Source organism: Diadema setosum, chromosome 14 (assembly GCF_964275005.1).
Source record: "Diadema setosum chromosome 14, eeDiaSeto1, whole genome shotgun sequence".
In the NCBI taxonomy this organism is placed as follows: Eukaryota; Metazoa; Echinodermata; class Echinoidea; order Diadematoida; family Diadematidae; genus Diadema; species Diadema setosum.
This window is the reverse complement of record NC_092698.1, coordinates 29,267,327-29,288,831: the sequence shown is the minus strand read 5'-3', so window position 1 is coordinate 29,288,831 and position 21,505 is coordinate 29,267,327. Positions and strand designations below refer to the sequence as shown.

Sequence of the window (21,505 nt, the reverse complement as noted above, 5' to 3'; positions counted from 1 at the left end):
ACATATTATATACATATATATATATATATATATATATATATATATATATATATTCAAGTTTTCCATATGTACAAGTCAGTAATAACTTCAAATTGAACCGTAATCCTTGGTTGACCCCGGAGCTAAAAAGATTGTGTGGAAAGAAAATGGTAATATATCATGAATACAGGCTGATAGGTATGTTAAAAATCAACTGATTACCGGAAATCGGTTTACAATGAGACTGGAAATCGTGTCAATTCCGAAATGCGAAAAAATAAATGGTTTTTATAAAAGTAAATTATTCAACAATTTATGATAACATTAAGGCATATACTAGAAAGTCATGAATACACTTCGCTTATCTTCTCATCAGAGTAAAATTTGTGACCTTAACTGATAAAACTGCAAGTGCTCAGGCTGTTAATATCGGAGTTCCACAAGGTTCCGTTTTAGGCCCACTTTTGTTTGGTATTGTACATCAATCTTTTATGTACAGTTTGTTAACATAATTTCCCTTTGATTTATGCTAATGGAAAGAAAATCTTTCGTCAGGAAAGGATATCGGGAATTTGTGTGACACTATGATTATTGAACTAAAAGGTTTATCTATACCTTATTGCAGCTACATTGTAAAAAATTGAAAATCTTTTCGTGTATACTCATTTAAATCAAATAATAAAAGTATTGATGTAAATGATATCAATACATAAGTGGTAATTGTCATATTCTACCCTCTACAAATTTTGGATGACAAGATGAATGGGAAAGATCATAAAAATGAGATTGCAAATAAAGTATCAAACGTTATTGCAGCTGTAAATCGACTTAAGAAGACTTTTCGTAATAACATTAATTTCAATATTTATCAAGCTATGACCATGGCTCATTTCAAATATTGTAATATGGGGTACCAGCTCTTTGAGTCATCTTAAAAGGTTTGTGTTGCTACAAAAGAAGGTAATACAATGCACGTATTAAAACTGGATTGCCCTAATTATCACATACTGATCCTTTATTCCAGAAAGAATACCAATTAAAAATTCAAGATGTACGCTGATTGCGAACAGCAAACTTTAACTATGTTCTCATATTGTGCATAATATGTATCTTACCAAAGTTTCTTAGTGACTTTTTTTTTTCAAGAAAATAAACCTTTTGTTCTTTACTCAACAATGCAGTCCAATCACAAGCATATCCAGTAATCATTATGAATTTGGTCGCGCAACAATTACATATTTGGGTCCAAAAGTCTGGAATGGTCTTGAAATGGAATCGAGAAAACGCCCTATTCTCTTTCATGTCTTTCTTGTTTCAAAAGAAGAACCACACAATCCATCTGCGAATTTGCCCTTCTGGTTTTTGTTGTTGTTTCTCATGTTATTTGTATTTGTAGTATGTAACTTCTTCTGTATGACCACTTTTGTATGTTTGTTTGTTTGTTTGTTTTCATCAAAATGCGTAATAAATTACTCGAACCCACCATGACAAGTGACAACCCATTGCATTATTACACTCTAATATGTTCTGTTATGAGTCACTTCTTTCATGTGGTCCATAAATCGCCCGTAAGAGTGCAATCTTTATCATGAATATCATTCGATGCAATGTATTTTCTTTATTATTATCACCTCGTTTGGTTGTTCATAGATTTTTTTTAAAGCACTTTATTATTCTACCAGACATTGAAACAAGCAGTGGAGTTCATAATTCCATTGCGTGACATCAACCCTACTATCACAAACAGCCTAGCTTATTTGAAATAATGTTAGACAGCAATCCCGTTTGTGCAGCCCCTTCAAAAATTAAAGTGCAATAACCGCTGTCCATAGTAATTTCGTGCAGAACCACTTCTGTAGCGTGAATATTGTGTGAACAGCATTTAGCGACATTTTCTCAGTTTTATTTCATGATACTGTACTTCAATATTCATGGCATTCGCCCGTCGGCAATGACCCAGATAGCATTTTTTGTGTAAAATAATCATAGAATTTTCTCCAAGGGAGGGGTTCAGCTATCCTTCATAGTTTGCCTCAAGTGCGAAGTGCTAGATCCGTGAGTCTCTTTTTAATCCTCTCGTACTCAACTGGCCCTGGTAGTAGGGGGCGCAAGGGATTTTTGGTTCAAATTTTTCCAAAAGCACCAAAATTTGGCACACACGTAGCCCAAACCATACTATTTCGATTTTTGATGGGAGCCAAGAAGGGCGCCCTCTGGGGCGGCCATATTGGCAAAATCCAATATGGCCGCCAATTAGGTTTAAAGGTCACTTGCATTTGAAAACATAAAAGGGTTACAATCATTTAAAAAGTCAGGTTAAGAGTTTCTGGGTCAAGGAATTCGAATCTGAAGTTGTTTTTATGGTCTGAAGTCAATTTTTCCTTATAAGGCCACCTTAAGGTCATATAGGGGTCAAGCCATTGTATTCATAACAGTTTATTGAAAAAATGGCTTGCCCATGGTCAATATTCCAGGAATGCCAGCCTTAGTAATAGAATTGCAGTTGTCGACGGCTGAAAAAAGGCGTATTTCTTGTGAAGGGCGCCCTCCAGGGCGGCACATTTGCAAAATCCAATATGGCTGCCACCTACATTTAAAGGCCAGTATAACAATTAAAAACCTTTAAAGTGTTACAATAATTTGAAAAGTCAGCTCTAGAGGTTTTATGGGTCAAGGAATTCGATTCTGAAGTTATTTTTATGGTCTGATGTCAACTTTTCCTTATAAGGTCTCCCTAAAGGTCATTTGGGGTCAAACCATTATATTCACAATAGGTAATTTAGAAAATGGCTTGCCTATAGTCAATATAGGAGGAATGCCAGCCCTGCTAATAGAATTGCAGTTGTTGAGGGCTGTGAGAGAGGGAGATGTGAGCCTTCTGACGAGTAACATCAATACATCTGCTTTCGTGTTAAGATTTCAAACACTAGGTATACACATAATATGAATTATAATAAGAACCCCTTTCTGAGAGCAATTAGGTTTAAGGGACTTACTCAGATCCTTATTTCACAATTGAATATGAAGACTTAGTAACCCTTCAATTTAATTTTTAATGATTACTTACGGTAATTTTTTTTCTGCATCATTTCAATTATGGCCTGTTATAATATGGCTACACAAGCTTTTCAGTGAGGTTCTGTCCAAAGCTATGGAATATCATAGTTCATGTCACAATCATTCCATTAATTATTTTTACATTACAGGCGCTAAGAAGAAATGTCCTCACCGGCTCGTCGTATTTGCGGAATTCAATATACTTGCCTTTGCTTTAATGACATCCAAAAGAGCTAGTTTGAATTACGGGTAATGCCCTTTCAAAGAGTTTTTAAGATTTGATTATTGGATTATTATTTTCATCTTCATCTGCAAGGAATGCAATAAAAACATACATATGAGAAACAGGATCCTATTGTTACCTAATATATTAATAGTTTAGCAATAAGGGGGGGGGGGGGCTATTCTCTGTATTACCAGCGTCCTTGACGTTGCCACTAAAAAGAGAAGTGTTTTTATTCCTCTGACGCACTTAAGGGATTCTCAAACACAATAGATATTCATAATTCAGAATTAGATTCAATGGAATAACAATTATGAAGCTCACTCCTAATCTGGATGAAAAAAGAAAAAAAAAAATCTGTCGTGTTTGAGAGAGATTTTAGTACATCAGGTTGGCATCAATTTGCTATTTTCGAACTTGTGTAAGAAAGTTCGACTCTAAAGTCCTTATAGGAAATTTTATGTGCCTCCACAGCTAAATATGCCGTTCAGAGAACATGACGGTCCTGGTGACGCCATGTAAGGAACAAGCATATTTCACAGGTGCCACAGTGATACCATTGCCAGGGTACAGATTAGATATGCTATATGGTACAACTTTCATGACACATTCTAGGGTCTATTAAGATTCTATCCAAAGTGCTTGGACGCAAATTGGTATGATATCACGAGACTTAATAAGTTGGTATCTCGTTGGCCTGCAGATTATAGGTTGCAACTGTACTCTCCGCAACATCTCTACGACGCATCTGGAGACGAGCCCAATCTCCAGGATTTGCAGGAGAATCGAACATTTTCGATTTTTGCAGAAACTATTTCCGTCTTCCAGCTTGTCTCCGAGACGACTCTGCGAAGTCCCCATCACTGTGGCCATGTCGTGGGGACTAAATTTGTGTGCAACATCTTCGAGATGTCCCCGCATCTTGTGGAGACCGTAATAACATAATGGCGACGAAAGGGAGAAGTCGCTGAGAAAAGACGTCTCTGATAAGTCCCTGCGACTGCAAAAGCCGTGCCAACATCCCCGTGACTTCCAAGCAAATAAGTTGTCCCTTTGTTTGAAGACGTTTTGGACGTCGCTTTGGAAATCGCGTTAGTTGTGACAGCGAAAATAATTTCTTCGAAACGCTGGCATTGCGACAATGTCTCCTCCCGTCAGATTGGCCCTCAAGCCCCTCCCCCACCCCCAATTTAAGTTTGCAGCAATCTCAAACTACTGACCATGGCTCGTCTGACTACTGCTCTACATTGTGCATTTTCACCTTCATTCATTCATTCATTCATTCATTTCATTATTTTTTTTTCCATTTCCATGTTTTCCACCTCCCAATGCATGCCTTGAAACAGCTATGGTGCAGAAGAATGGAATTTGGTACTGAAGCATTGCGAAGAGTGGCTGATAGTACTAGTAATTGCCATGTACCTGTGCCATCTTTCCTCCAACTCCACTCCCTGAAGTCAGGGATCACATCATGACCCATGCTGTCATGATTCCAGTAGAAACTCACTTGCAGCAGCACTCATCTTCGAAATGTTGATACAGCGCCGCTTGAGCAGATAGGGTGGTTTCTGATGATCTGCTCCTACGTTATGACGAGATGATGCCTACCCTCGTTGACGCTGGCTGCCCCATACCTTGTTACTCATCAGTCCTTGCTGGACATGAGCACGATTATTAAAGTAGTTAATGTGTCAGTGAGCTCTGGTTTGCAGACCCATACTACTTAGGCATTTTGCATGCCACATCAAAGCAAGTCTGAAGTAATGTTGCACCCTGTCAGTGCCTGTTGGGCTCTGGAAGAGAGGTATGCTGTACAGGAAAGAGCTGAAAAGGTCTTTATCTTTTCAATACCACGACCCACCCGTAACTCCCTCAGATTAAAGGGATTAAAAAAAGCACACTACGGAAAACGCGATGTTATGCTCATCCGTGCGATTGTATACTGTTTTCAGAAAATGCTTTCAGAAAATATTGTCATCTTTTGTGAGGATATCTTTGCGTAGATCGCATCTAAGTTGTTGGAAAGCTGAAGGGTTGTGAGATCACAATTCCTGTTGGATATTTCCGTCTCGAATCAGGTGCTCAGGATGAGTTGTCCGCAGTGGCGTATCTAGGGAAAACGGCGCCCGGGGCAAGCACGAAAATTTCGCCCCTAATTTCTGAAAAAGTGTTCAACCCCAACCCCATCCCGGTAGGGACTTTAAAAAAGGTCCACATGATGCTTTTTCAAGCACTTAAAAGGGATCTTTTGAGGGTGATTTAAATGTAATGAATTTTGATAGATTTTGGCGAGCGAGCGCAGCGAGCGAGCAGAAAATTTTTGTATTTCAGCTTACAAAACATGGAATTCTTGTCATTTTTTGCTTACCAAATATTACAATTCTAATCAAGATATAGGGACAGCCTTATAGATATCGATTTATACCAAAAAACTGAGGCCTTTAAAAAATACTCTAAATTAGTGCGCGCGAGTGAGCTGAAATTTATAAATGTCCTCGTCATCATCACGTATTGTTCTTATCTTTTTTTAAATATAAATTTTGGCGAGCGAGCGAGCCGAAAATTTTTGTATTTCAGCTTACAAAACATGGAATTCTTGTCATTTTTTGCTTATTAAATCTCACAATTATAGTGACGACCTTATAGATAACGATTTATATCAACAAACTGAGGACTTGAAAAAATACTCTAAATTAGTACGAGCGAGTGAGCCGAAATTTGTATATTTCTGCGTCATCATTACGTTTTTTTCTTATCTTTTTTGATTTTTTTTTGCGCCCCCCTCTCCCGTATGTTCGAAACCGCTGGCGTCCTCTTTTGATCCAATCGGCTATCGCTTCAGAACGAATGAAATTGCAGTCGCTGCTCCTTGTAACATTTTTCCTGCTAAATATAAAATGACATGAGTGAACACAATAGACATTATCATTTTGTCCGCGTCATCGTCACGTTTTGTTCTTATCTTCTTCTCTTTTTTATACAAATTTTGGCGAGCGAGAGCAGCGAGCGAGCCGAAAATTTTTGTATTTCAGCTTACAAATCATGAAACTCTTGTCATTTTTTGCTTATTAAATCTTACAATTCTAATTAAGATATAGTGACGGCCTTATAGATAGCGATTTATGAAACAAACTGAGAACTTGAAAAAATACTCTAAATTAGTACGAGCGAGTGAGCCCAAATTTGTATATTTCCGCGTCATCATTACGGTTTGTTCTTATCTTGTTTGATTTGTTGTTGTTGGGTTTTTTTTGCGCCCCCCCCCGTATGTTCGAAACTGTTGACGCCCTCTTCTGATCCAATTGGTGATCGCTTCAGAACGAATGAAATTGCATGTGTGAACACAATAGACACTGTCATTTTGTCCGCGTTATCACGTTTTGTTCTTACCTTCTTTTTTATATAAATTTTGGCGAGCGAGTGCATCGAGCGAGCCGAAAATTTTTGTAGTTCAGCTCACAGAACATGGAATTTTTGTGTGAACACAATAAACATTGTCATTTTGTCCGCGTCATCATCATGTTTTGTTCTTATCTTGTTTGATTTGGTTTTCTGCCCCCCCCCCCACCATTCTCCCTCCCCCTTCCAGGCGAGTTTTTATTTTTCTTCTTCTTCTTCTTTTTTTCTTCTTCTTCTTCGTTTTTTTTTCCTTTTTTTACTTCTTCTTCTTCGTTTTTTTTTCGTTTTTTTTGCGCCCCCAAGGAGTGGCACCCGGGGCACGTGCCCCCCTTGCCCCCCCCCCCCCTAGATACGCCACTGGTTGTCCGTCCCATTTATTCTTGGATATCTGTGCGCTGATAAATGAGGGCAGTTCTTTATTTTTCAATCTTAATTTTCAGGAAGACGCTACGCTCTTCCAATCATAACTTGAGATTTGAGTGGTGCCATCACCATCTCTTGTCAGAGGACTGCACAGTGTTGCTGTGCAAAAATATCAAGATTATTTTCTTCAGGATCAGTATACCATACAACATCAACAGGTGTTCAGTTTCCCTAGTCATTTGCGCTTTCAGTAAAGAAACGGTTGCGTTTGATAAAAAGAGAATAAAAAAAGATAAGAAAAAAACCTTCTGCTGAATTGTCTTCACCTACTCTGATAATATACTGCCATTAAAGGACTTTAATGATCGAGTCTAGTTAACTGCCCCTAGAATACTGGTCTGACCTGGATTGAGGAGCTCGATTCCCTGGAAGCTTCGGCCATTGCTTCCTTCACTGAAGAAGCAGACGCTGTCTTGTCAAGGGAGAGCAGGCACACACCAATTTCAGCAGGAGGAGAATCATATCGCTTGCCAGCTGGAAAGTTATGTAATTGACCATGAAAGGTGACGAGGTGGCCTAGTCGGTAGCATATGGCTTGCGGTCCAAATAAGACTTGTGTTCCGGCGTGGGTTCGAATCCCACTTATCTCAAGTCTATTATAGCTGAGCAATGGTGTGTGTAGTAGAGGCACAACACTTTGCACCTCATCACTTGGATACAAAAAAGTGGAAGTCCCTTGTGTGAAAGAATCACAAACTTAGACACATGAAAAGATCCCGAATTGGCATTCCGTTATCGGAAAACTCAAGGTGCATAAATCGGTAAAGTGGTCCACCCCAAGTGCATACAACTGACCAGCTAGTTGTATACGGGCTATCCAGCTATCTCGTCAGAAGGAAAAACGAAGACAAAATAAAATCAGGCGTGTTATTACCATCTTTACCATTGCACCCTGATTCGGCACCTTGGAAATGTATATTATTATCATATATATATATATATATATATATATATACGTATATATATATATATATATATATATATATATACATATATATTGTCTATTTAATTATATGTATATATAAACAAAGAAAGGAAAAACGGACCAGAAACAATTGATAAATAGTGAAAACTTTGAGCAAAGAAAATGAGAAAAGAAAACGAAACCAATGGAAGCCCGTTTTCTGTGCTCAAAGATTTCAATATATATATGTATATATATATATTAAATATATTATTTCATTTATTTGTCATATCATTATTGATATGTAGGGGGATGGAACCGCTCTTAGCCCTAATTGATCATTGAACGAGTATGGAAGAGGTGATAAATGGGACAAAATAGGGGTACCAGTGAATTGCAGTTTAATGCTCACAGACACCATTTCGAAAAATGCACAAAATGCCTGATTTGACCCTTATTTGACCTTGAAAGTGACCTTTAGAGGTGAGAATGACCTTGAATTGCAGAAATGATATTTAGAATCACATTCTCTAACCCCATAAAATCTTCCACATGGGATTCATAACATTAACCAACCTTTTCAATTTGTAACTGCAGTTGACCTTTAACCCGGATGGCGGCCATATTGGATTTCACCAATATGGCGGCCCCAAGGGTTTTTAGTCTTGGCGCCCATCAAAAATCGAAAGAGTATGGTACAAGGGACCTATGAGCCAAATTTGGTGCTTTTGGAAGAATCTGAACCAAACAGCCCATTTTGAGCCCTTATACCATAGGCCCCCAACTATGGGTTTAATATCGTATTTTCTCCGTTTTACAAGGCCATCTCTTTGACAATATCATACTCTTACACGAAAAGATGTAAAGACAGTTGGCCGACTGATTCTTCATTATGATTGTTGTATACAAAGAAAGACTCACTAAATGTGGACTGAATAAATGCTTTGATACTCTGCATTCTCGAAAAAGATAGTGAAATAAAACATGACCTTGAGAATAGCATACGATAATTGACTGGTTAAAGTTAATTGAAATTCAAGTTAGCTTGTTAGGAATTTTCATCACACACACACACACACACAAAATGGAAAAAAAAAAAACCCAGCAACATCATCACCACAATATACGGAGAAAAACTTTATGTGGGCGAACTTCCTAATGTCATTGTAAGGATTGGTGAATCACGGAAAGAAAGCACCAAACATAAAAAAAGAGGCGTCATGGGTAATAAAATTGAAATGGAGAAACGCGAATTTCTGTTGGTTTGTTTTGAATCATAGTACAGACTGAAATCTCGTCCTTTTGATAAAACCATGCATACATAGGCAGTGGCGTACCTAGGGAAAACGGCGCCCGGGGCAAACACGAAAATTGCGCCCCTAATTTCTGAAAAAGTGTTCAACCCCAACCCCATCCCGGTAGGGACTTTAAACAAAGTCCACATGATGCTTTTTCAAGCACTTAAAAGGGATCTTTTGAGGGTGATTTAAATGAAATGAAAATTTGATAGATTTTGGCGAGCGAGCGCAGCCAGCGAGCCGAAAATTTTTGTATTTCAGCTTACAAAACATGGAATTCTTGTCATTTTTTTGCTTACCAAATCTTACAATTCTAATCAAGATATAGTGACGGCCTTATAGATAACGATTATATACAAAAAAACTGAGGACTTGAAAAATACTCTAAATTAGTGCGCGCGAGTGAGCTGAAATTTGTATATGTCCTCGTCATCATAACGTATTGTTCTTATCTTTTTTTATATAAATTTTGGCGAGCGAGCGCAGCGAGCGAGCCGAAAATTTTTGTATTTGGAACAGCTTACAATTAGCATGGAATTCTAGTCATTTTTTGCGTATTAAATCTCACAATTATAGTGACGACCTCATAGATAACGATTTATACTAAAAAACTGAGGACTTGAAAAAATATTAAAAAAAATTAGTACGAGCGAGTGAGCCGAAATTTGTATATTTCTGCGTCATCATTACGTTTTTTCTTATCTTTTTTGATTTTTTTTTTGCGCCCCCCTCCCCCGTATGTTCGAAACCGTTGGCGTCCTCTTTTGATCCAATCGGCGATCGCTTCAGAACGAATGAAATTGCAGTCGCTGCTCCGTGTAACATTTTCCTGCTAAATATAAAATGACATGAGTGAACACAATAGACATTATTATTTTGTCCGCGTCATCGTCACGTTTTGTTCTTATCTTCTCCTCTTTTTTTATACAAATTTTGGCGAGCGAGCGCAGCGAGCGAGCCGAAAATGTTTGTATTTCAGCTTACAAATCATGAAACTCTTGTCATTTTTTGCTTATTAAATCTTACAATTCTAATCAAGATATAGTGACGGCCTTATAGATAACGATTTATACCAACAAACTAAGGACTTGAAATATACTCTAAATTAGAACGAGCGAGTGAGCCGAAATTTGTTTTTTTCGCGTCATCATTACGTTTTGTTATTATCTTGTTTGATTCGGGTTTTTTTGCGCCCCCCCAAAGAGATCCTAACAAAAGTCGTGGCCTGTCAATTTTATTAAGATCGCTTTTTTTGGATATCTCAGCCATTTCAAGGTAGTTCAAGCCAATTTTTATCAAATAAACGTTGAATCCTTCTTGAAATTACATGCTCTTTCACATTTCATAAGAGGTTTCTCATTATCTCACAAAAAAAGTGTTATAACCCTGAATCCTCACCAAACCAGTACTGTAAAGTCCCTTTAACGCTCTTTATTCTTTTGTTTAAGAAATTTCAACGGTCGGAACCGACTTGGCAAAAAAAAATGCACAATTTGCTGATAACGATGTAGTTATCAATTTCCCCTCGATTCAGGGATGTGTGTCGCAGGTAATTTCACATTGTCCTGCTGTGTTATCTTGCATAAAATGATCACTGTTGTTCCTTCCGAACCTCATTACGTTTAAGGTCAAAAACTTGACATTCTTGTTTAATATCCAAGACGGACAGAAGGTACTCTTTAACGTGACATTGTTTTGTTGATAACTAAAACCTCGTTGTAACAACAACTGCTTTACATGACATCGTGAAGTAGAATGATATTTAAGGACAAGTTCACCTTCATTAACATAAGGATTGAGAGAATGTAGCAATATTAGTAGAACACATCATTGAAAGTTTGAAGAAAATCGGAAAATCCGTTCAAAAGTTATGATTTTTTGAAGTTTTTGTGCAGTCACCGCTGGATGAGAAGACTACTGCAGTGTATGATGTCACATGCGTACAACAATATAAGGAAAATATAAAGAGAATTTCACAAATCTTTACTTTTTGAATAAAGTGCACATTTCTTTGACTTGCTACTGACATATCTGTTTCCCCTTGCCTTCTGAAAGACAGAAGTAGAGTGTTCTTTTGTTACGCGAGAAAAGTAAAAATATTATGTTGAATTTTCTTCATACTTTAATTTCTTTATGTCGTTGTACACGTGACATCACAAGCTACAGTAGTCTTCTCATCCAGTCGTGACTGAGCAAAAACTTCAAAAATTCATAACTTTTGAACGGATTGTCAGATTTTCCTCAAACTCTCGCTGATGTGTTCTACTAATATTGCTGCATTCACAAAACCCACGTGTCTATGAAGGTGAACTTGTCCTTTAAGGACAAAAAGTGAATATTCAACATGATAAAATAATGAGGAAATAAAAAGGATCCATTTTTATGAAAAGAATAATTACTTTTGTATATTGAACATAATGGTGCCACAAACTTGTTGCATCATCATTGAACTCTGGAGGAGCTAGGCAAAATGTTCTTTCACTGTCAATAATGAGAGTTCATCCCCTTTGTAGAGGGGGAGAAAAAGAGAAAGAGAAAATGTTGAATCATCTACAAAATTTGACATTAATAATATATTTTTTGTTTTCGCTATATACAATTATGAAAGTCACAGTTTATTTCTATTGTATATTTCCTTTATTACAAGGTTCTAGGGCCTATGGATTTTTGCATAAGTATGTAGGCCTATAATATATGTAAATGTTTAGCTGGAATTGCATTTAGTTGGGAAAGAAAATGGACGAAATGAAATGAAAAAAAAAAAGCGTAGTAGCACATTTATTTTATAAAATAACAAATGAAAGCTGTAAACATTCACATAAACTAATATAGTACTGGTCGGATTTCCTCAAACTCTCCCTGAGGGTTTCATTGATCTTGTATATCTGCATTCACTGAATTCCCATAATTATGATTGAATTTTGTAATTAAAGTGGTTACCCCTATATTGTAGGCCTATCCCACAAGCATCATTTCACTGTTAGCATTGCTTTTCCAGAGGGTCCTGATATTACCCGCGTGCTCTAAATTAACACCAGCACGTACAAAGAGACATGTTTATCACCGAGCACAAATTTCCTGTGTGCGGAATCTCAAGGCGACCAGCTGAAACCTACCTAGCTATGAAACATTGTTTAACTTATTAGCCTAAGTCTTATAGAAACTTTGCAGATACGAAATCATCATCTCGCGGCAACGTTATTTAAAAGTGGGAGCCCAGTTTATATTTCTGGTGCCACTTCCGGGTTTCATCAACTAACAAGTTACGAAAAAAAAAAGTCCGTATCGGCACTTTTTTTGTGTGTGTGTGTCCATTTAAAGGTTTCCAATGTGACATCGACTAACAAGCAAAACAAAAAAGGGTAGACCCTATTTATTCCTATGTATTATGCCCCCTCCCAAAAAAAAAAAAAAAAAAAAAAGTGGGGAGGGAGCTTCCCCTCCCCCCCCCCCCCCCCCCCCCAGCCGTAATTGCGCCGGCCCTGCATCTTGTCCTCACTAAATTGACATGTCTGAATAAAAATGTATCAGGCCTAATGGGAGAAAAATTAAATTAAAGGAAATGATTTAAATCTGCATAAAATCAGTAAGATTTTTTTTTCAAGCCAATTGAAGAAGGAAATTAATCGTCCGAAATGTGTTGCCATAATTTACGAGTCAGACGTTGAAAAATAGATAATAATAATAATAGCCTAGGACCTAATAGCACCTTTTGCGTACTATTTGAACTCATTTCATGTTTGAATATGTCTTGAGTCGACCACCACGGGCAATAGGAGTGATAAAATTCTTTGATTATTCGACCTTTGTTGCATATGAGTACAGGTGGCCCTTCGATTTTTTTTTTTTTTCATATTTATTTTGGGTCCTTTTGTCACACTGCCAGCATGGTCATCATACGCGTTTTCCATAGACGGCTTACCAGGGTGACCTTTATCACCTGGCTACCCATACTTACTGTATGTTACGCAATTGCTGTACGTTGATGATGTGGGGAGTTGATGTGCGCTGTGTATTGTAGCTTGTTGTCTCTCGCATGTGTCTCTGGCTGTCTTGTTGAGAAGCGAAATCATCACCGGAAATGGTGTTTAGGGCAATATTACGGTGAGTTCAATCAATCATTTAGTTAGCATTTGGTTGTCCTTGCCATCAGTCAGGTTTCAAAATCTTCACTTTGGTACTAGAATACACCACAAAGAATGATAATCTTCTTCTACGTTTGCTGTTTTTAACGTTGTTACAGTGTTTACTGCCAGTGCACTGAAGGGACATTTTCAGTCGGTGCGGCTCCGTGTGTGCACGGACGTAGGCGGACGGACCTTGTAGAACTCAAACTAGCTGTCCTGTCCTTTTACACATCAATTATTTTGACAGAAAGTTTTTATATGAAAGGAGTTCATAAAGACAAACTTGTCAGTGGAATATCACCTCAAGAAGCAGACAAATTCTTGTGGACCACTCCATTTTTGGTACCCCAACATACACACTAACGTTTTAGCCTTTAAAAAAAAAAAAAGAAAGAAAGAAAGAGGGGTTGTTATATGGTTGGACGTACTAGACTCTAGTACTACCTGGGTACTCGTCGACCACCTAATCTTTATTTGCTTGATAAGAATATTTAACAGTGAAATTCATGTAAGAACTTGACCTACATGTACGTGATTGACAAAATCCAGCACAATCAAATGCTGTTCTTCCCGGCCTTTTCAATTTGAAGTTTCTGTGCAAAAATATCGCCATCGAACTTGCGTGGCCTCTTTTCAGCTCCCCGCGGTGCTGCTCCTTTTTTAGATCGACCGCTGTTTCTACATTGACTAAGCACACAAACTGAGTTGTATTGAACACCGTGTTGTATGAAGCTTTTTAGAAAATGCATTGACATTACATTACGATTCGGTTAAAATATTCATTCCAAATTTTGTCCTTGATTAAAACCATTAATTAACACTAACAGTGAATTTTCGCGTTTTCCCACACGTCCTCATCAACGGTCAAAGGCAATACATTTTTATGCACTCTGCGCGCAGTGCAGTGCGTACTAAGCGTTCTGTGAGCCAAAACTACGCGGTCGGTTTCAAAAAGGGTGATCGATGTGTAGTAGAGCTGCCATACTTGATCTAGTCTAGTACGGCATAGGTTCTAATGACACGAATTGACAGTGTGTGTTTGTAAATTTATTTGTTGTTTTTTTGTACAACATACAGCACATGCCCAAAATGGGGGGGGGGGGGGCACTTCCAGGTTTCATGAGCTTACAAGCCAAAAAAAAAAAAAAAAAGGCCTTCAGGGCAACTTCTGGGTTTCTTCAGCTGACAAGCAAAAAAAAAAAAAAAAAAAGGGGACCACGCACTCACATTTCTAGGTTTCTATCTATTTCTTTCTACTGCCACTTTGAATACGCACTTCCGGGCCCGGGTTATTCACATAATAAGTTGGCAGATTTTCTTTGGTCCTGTGCATGTTGACTTATGAGAGGTTTACTGTATGATACCATTTGTCACATTGTGTGTACATCCACAGATTTATTCAATTTGGAAAACTTGTTCGATTGCATACCAGGAAAAATAATCAGTTGGCCTTCTTGATAATCATTAAATGATTTCAATGATAATACTGTTGTTGTTTTTTCTTGTTCACTATCAACAGATACTTGGCTAATCACCCCCAGTTGGTAGACTCGGTGAGTTGGTGACTATAATTGTCAGATGAAATGTGTTGATTGTCCTGTCATGTAAATTTTCTTGTCATCACATTCAGATGTTTCAGGAGAATCATGTTTTCAATGAGCCTGTATCTTTTGTTACAATTTGTTGTGGCTCAAAATTTTTCTTTCCTTACACTAAAAATAAAATTTTACAGCTCTCTGTGACCTTCAGTAAATTTAATTTTTGATTAGTAGGAAAGCAAATTTGTCTGATATCACTGCAGCAGTAATGATCAAATTATCATATTGCACCTATTATTCTTATGGTTATTGCATGTTTGTAATATTATTTTTCATCTCGATGTATTCATTATCTTGCTCATCTTGAATAGCATGGTACATGCACTGTTTTCCTTTATAGTTGGCAGAGTCTAGATTCATGAGGAGATTAGCGCAGATAACAGCGTATGGCATCAACAAAGCAAATGAAATGGGTAAGTAAAATACATCAATCTTTTTTTTTTTAATTGAAAAGTGTTTATTGAATAACATCCCTTGCAGCCCGCAGCCTGAATTGCGGACATCTTACAAGCATCAGCATGAATACATTCAAATACATGTATATACAAACATACATTAAAAAATATTAACTATTGCCAAATAAAATTGATCTTTCCCATTAACAAAACAAAAAACAATATTACAATTACAATTTCTGACACCTCTGTCCTTATTAGGTGATCCGAGTATCCTCTCGGATCACCTTCTGTATCTGTACTGATTCTTTGTTCTTCTTCTTCTTCTTCTTCTTCTTCTTTATTTCTGGACAAAATTTGTGCATCTATTAACTCAGAAAGTTCTCATAGTATCAATTTCAAAATTATACCATATATGTATCGTGTCCCAAAGTCGACAAATTTTATAAAATCATAGTGATTAGTCAACCGTGACGTCACTATGACGTCATTATATGAAAACACATTTTCATTCATATCTCATTAATGGAAAGGAATTTTTCAATGAAATTTACATCACATATATTTCAAGTCAAGTGCATTCTACTCATATTATCAAAATTCATATTCATTATTAAGAAGCGCACGTACGCGCGCGTTGAAATATTTGTATGCTCCAATCGAGCTGAAATTTATTTTGCACACGTTTCAGACCATTTGCAGCATTTTTTGAAAAATTGAAAAAATTGGACGGGCGCGTACGCGCGCGCGGATATACGCACGCACAGCTCATATGCAATAGAAATTTCCCGTTTTTTCACTTTGATCGGATGCCTGAAAAGTCAAGGAAAATTTCTACCAAGTTTCAAGTCAATCCGACTCAATATGACGTCATACGGGCCCGTCAAAGTTGAAATTCCGCGCGCGCGTCAATGGCGATATACAGTGCAACTATGCCAAAAAACCGCCAATTTTAAATCCGATTTTACTCGTCAGGATGGACGGTGACCCCCCATTTTCTTTACATATTCTGAAAGCTGATGAGTTGTACATGTCATTTTATGGCTTGGCGATGCTGAAAAAATGATTAAAAGATATCAAATTTCTTAATAAAATAAAAAAAGTAAATTTTCAAAATGACGTCATCAAAATTCAAGTTCAACTCGAGCGTATTTCACTTATCCTTTGCCGATTTTCACACAAATTTCAGTATGTTGTAGCTTATTAACTGTTCTTTCATTGATATAATAACAACATTTTGATTGGATGACGGTATCACCTCGTAAAAATGGATTGAAAGTAATCTTGTCAAATTTGACCAGTTTACGTGTTATCTCTATGGGAGTGCAGTTTTTCTGGAAATGAAAATTGACATGACTATCTTTCTCGAGCACTAGCTCACTCATACTTCGGTGAATTTCTCCCAAATTTTAATATGTTGTAGCTGAGACTTTAGGCTATCGTAAGTGTGCCCTTTGTTTTTTCATACGACGTCGGCATCACGTCAAAAAATTTGGTTGAAATAAAAGCTTATTTTCGATGTATTGAGATATTTCTTTCTTTCTGCAACTTTCTTTGCAATAACTCAAGAAAGACAGCCCCTATCACCTCCATGTTTTGCACATGTTTAGTCCATGTTACGTACATTATTTCATAAGATTACAACTACTTGATCGGACACCATCTTGGGTATGTAAATTAGGGTCAAAGGTCATAAATATTTCATCCTGTATCTTAGTAAATACATGTCCTATCTTTCCCATATTTTGCACACGTAAAGACCATGTTACAAGAATCATTTCACAAAATAACCACGTTTTGCTCAGATGCCATCTTCGGTGTCCAAAGTGGGGTCAAAGGTCAAATATACTTCATTCTGTATCTTCGTTAGTGTATACGGAATTCGGTACCAAAGACGGCAGGTCTGACTCCCTTTTCTAAATGAGAATCCAAACATAACACGACCAATGTCCCTAATCTCAGATGAAAACTGTATGGTCATGCCTTTTGGGATCAGGACTCAAATCATTGATTTCCAAAAAGATCGGATCACCTAATTTGTCAGTCTTGACCAATTCCGAGTCTAGTTTTTATAGATAATCTCTATTGTTTATACAAACAACCTTACTAAAACCAACTTCTTTTCCATCTACTCATCATCTTCTTCTTCTTCATATTCTCTTTCCCCCCCCCCCCCCCCTTATAAACTTTACTATCCTCTTCTTCACTTCCCCTCCTTCAACCTCTTCTTATTCCCTGAAATTATCATTATCATTATCACACATATTTTTCATCATAACAATTAAACTACCATTTACTCTCTTTTACAAAACATCAATCAATATCAAATTCATCAAAAATATATTATTATACAAAACACTTGATTCATATCAATAAAGCTGTTCAAAATACAAAACTTCATTTTTCACATGACACAGAACATAGGAACATACATGTAATATGGCAATCAAACTGAGATCAGAAAGTCTGTTTAAGACTAAAAGAATTCTGGCAGGTGAAAAAATGAGATATAATCAGAAATAAATGAATGAATGAAGGGCCAATAATCAAACACATCATTACAAAGAGAGAGAGAGAGAGAGAAAAAAAAATGATAATGAATCAACATACGGTTTTTAGCACAGTTTAGTGTTTTATCGAAGAGAGAAGGTTGTATTAAAGCTTTCTCTCGGGATGTCAGCAACTCTTATGAAGCACAGAAAAAGTTGCATTCTCTGATACAAAACAATGTTTGTGATAAGTTAATCTGGATATAAGGTTATTTGTGGACCATGGATGACAATTATCCCAGTGTGTATGTGTCTAATTTAGAGTGTGGTAAAAAATGTGATTGAAAATTATGTCAGCATGCTGTCTTTAAAGGTAAAGATACCCTACTGACAAAGTTGGGGAAATCAGATTTAAGATGTTTGATTCTTTCTTGTACAGTTGTACTGTGAGATTAACCAATTTGTAATGGGAATGGTGTAGCTAGCATGGCAACTTATGTTGACAGACGTCTTTATTGCGACAGCATAAAATTCAAAACCTTTTGTGTGCACGAGTGCTTCATCATCTATTTGAACTATGAGCTCAGCAGCAAAGTTCTTTTTTTTTTTCTCTGTTTGTTTGTTTGTTTGTTTGTTTGCTTGTTTTTAAATTGAGCCACCACAACATCAAGTAATATTTTCAACTTCCATGATGAATTGCACTCCTCACTTTTTTCTACTGGTCTGTAATTTATTTTGCCACAGGACATGAGGCAATAGAAAAGGCATCCGAGTCTGAGACTCTCAAGAAGTTTGCAGACGAGAACCATGAACCAAGTGGATCCCTTTCATCTTTTGGACGGACATTTGCAAAAGAGTTAAAGGAAGAAGTGGACAAGGCTCAAGAGAAAGCCAAAGAAATCAAATGACAAAAGAACAATGTTCAGTCTTCCTTATGGCATGGCTCTGGATTTGGTCATTGAGGCATGCCGAAGCCTGGACTCTGAAGTCATTTGAATCAAAAGATTTTGAAATCCAGATACAGTATTTCCCATTGTGCCTATTAAGGATGTTCATGTCACCAAGGAATGCCTTGTCACGAGTCATATCAAATCAAAAACCTATCAATACTCTTGAATATACGAATACCTTATTAGGAGGCACAAGGGGATTGATATGGTTATTTCTGCTGATTTGACTGTTGATGACATCACAAAAGGCAAGAAGGATTTTTCAAAGGGTGAAAAGTGAAAAACTGAATGATTCAAATTATTTTTGTACATGTTGATCAAGCAATTCCTCAGTTTGTAGTTTGTGATGCAAAGACTGAAAAACGTCAGCAGAAGCCATCCAAAGGGATGGTGTTTCAGGAGAATGGCATTTGGACGTCAAGGAGCCTTACATCTTCCCTTACAGAGAGGTGAGAGCAAAGGACAGTCAACTAGTCTCTGTCCGCGAAAACACAGCAAGCGGATTGCTGTTGTGGGATGCCACCTCATATGTGTCATCACGACAAGAAACCTACCTACCTTACCACCTACAGTAAAATTTGCTATGTGGGAAGATCCTTCAATACTCGGTTATCAGTATACCACAATCCTTGGTCTGTCCCTGACTCAGATAGTTTACAGAGAAAAACAAAAGGCATAGTCAAATGAATGAGAGTGTTTTGTGATGTTGTGACATGAATGATTCTAGCCTGCATTGTATACATGTAAGGTACATGATGCCAAATAGGGTTAGTAGTATTCATGGCTTTTATGTGTGGTGTGTTTTCCAGCTAATGTATGAAATGTATAATGTATAAAATACATCTACAGAGAGAGTGTGCAATTATACACTGATTTACTGTCGTTTTTTATGTACTGTACTGAATAACAGCAAAAAACATCTGTATATTGTAATACATGTAACACATTCTGCAACTGTAATCTTTATTCGTATTTTAACTCGTCTTCCTGTAGACTACAAAGTGTAGTAAATTTTAGAGAGGAGAAAATGATAAGGCAAGAGGCATTTTGATATGCTGCAAGTTCATCATGCCATTGCCATGAATTAACTCCAGCTCAGTTTGTAGTGCTGCTGTACGCAATGGATGCTGGGTAGTAAGCATTTCGATGGGTTCAAACCCCAGGCTGGTTGCTTGTTTTGCACATGGTCTGTTTTGGCACAAATCACACATACCACTGTACTTGCAGAGAGTAACAGCAAAAAGGCTGCCTATCTAAAAATGCACCTTGATCGAGCAACAAATCATTACCACTCGGAGGTTATACTCCATCCTTCCGTCAGCATTCTTTGTGGCCAACTTCCAAATATACTATCAATATGTAAGTGGTTATTGTCACAGATCTATGCAAATACAAGCAGGTTTCTTTGGTGTCTTGAATTGACATAGGAAATTGTGTGCATATGCCAAGTCATAAGCATACACTTCAGAGCCAATGTGACAAAATACATGTACAAGTATATCCAGTGGCTAGCTTCTTATGGCACTTTGGCTGTGGATAATCTAAATTAAAAAGGAATGAAGTTGCACAAATTTTGTCACATAATTGTCGGTGCTTGTTCCCCCAGGTTACAAATATTGACATAGCATTAAGTGCATGTTGCAACTGCAACAGTCCCAAGACAGTTTACAGGTACATTGTATTCTTATACTGTACATGTACTGTAATTTTGACAATACCGGTACATGTTTTTGTTTGTTGTTGATGTTTTTGTGGTTTTTTGTTTTGTTTTACTTCTGCCTAGTTTCTTTAATGTTTATTTCAGTAACTTGTGGTTTCACATGGCAATTAAACATTTATTCCTCAAGTTCAATTTTAGGGGAATTTTTTAAAATCTAAAATGACAGTAAAATAGTGCTCCAGCTTTAACACCACCTTGGGGTTTGACATACATCAAAACTGTATTTCTCAAACCTGATGTTAGCAAAACCCAGGTTAGTGGGAGCGGTTAGAACTATTGTTGCATTTTGGCATTTTACACATTCTTTTTGAATGTTTTATGTCTAAATGTGTACATGTATTATCATATACAGGTGTACTGTATCAAGACTGTATAAACATTGAGAATATTAGGTTGAGTGTATAAATAAATGGATAAAGGATTTTATTGCCAAGAATACTTGTATGTGTTTGTGTGTGTTTGTACATATGCAGTCATGCAGAAACCTTTGCATGAAGCCAGAACTCTACCAGTATTTGAAATAAAAACATGTGAGAAAGTGTATGTATACATGTACAGTACATGTAGTAGGTGCAAGAAGGCTGCACGTCCATCGTGTCTATAATGGGGTCAAGTTTGAGCTGCCAAGTCATTAATTAGTTCACGACAAAAAAATTGTTCAATATGCATAATATATATAATATATATATATATATATATATATATATATATATATATATATATATATATACATGTATTGTATATAATATACATAGTCCATGTGTTGGTGCAATAAAGTAAAAAATAGAACAGAACTCCAGTTCATGCTGTCAATACAGATTATTTGACAAAAAAAAAAAAAAAAAAAAATTTCTGGTGAATCACCTGAAAATTTGCGTGTCAAAATAAACTTGGTATTGACAGCATGAACTTGAGTTAGGACCCAGCTTTAGAGAGGCACAGT

The 21,505-nt window shown here is 36.9% G+C and overlaps 1 protein-coding gene across 1 annotated transcript; it reads left to right on the top strand.

Annotated features, from left to right (window-relative positions):
• Nucleotides 1–13,320: 13,320 nt before the first annotated feature.
• On the top strand, nucleotides 13,321–20,990 carry LOC140237652 (protein NCBP2AS2 homolog). Its single transcript, XM_072317579.1, has 4 exons — nucleotides 13,321–13,387; nucleotides 14,930–14,963; nucleotides 15,349–15,421; nucleotides 18,637–20,990. Exons 1-4 carry the CDS (start codon nucleotides 13,365–13,367, stop codon nucleotides 18,798–18,800), a joined length of 294 nt encoding a protein of 97 aa, XP_072173680.1. The 5' UTR covers nucleotides 13,321–13,364; the 3' UTR covers nucleotides 18,801–20,990.
• Nucleotides 20,991–21,505: the final 515 nt, after the last annotated feature.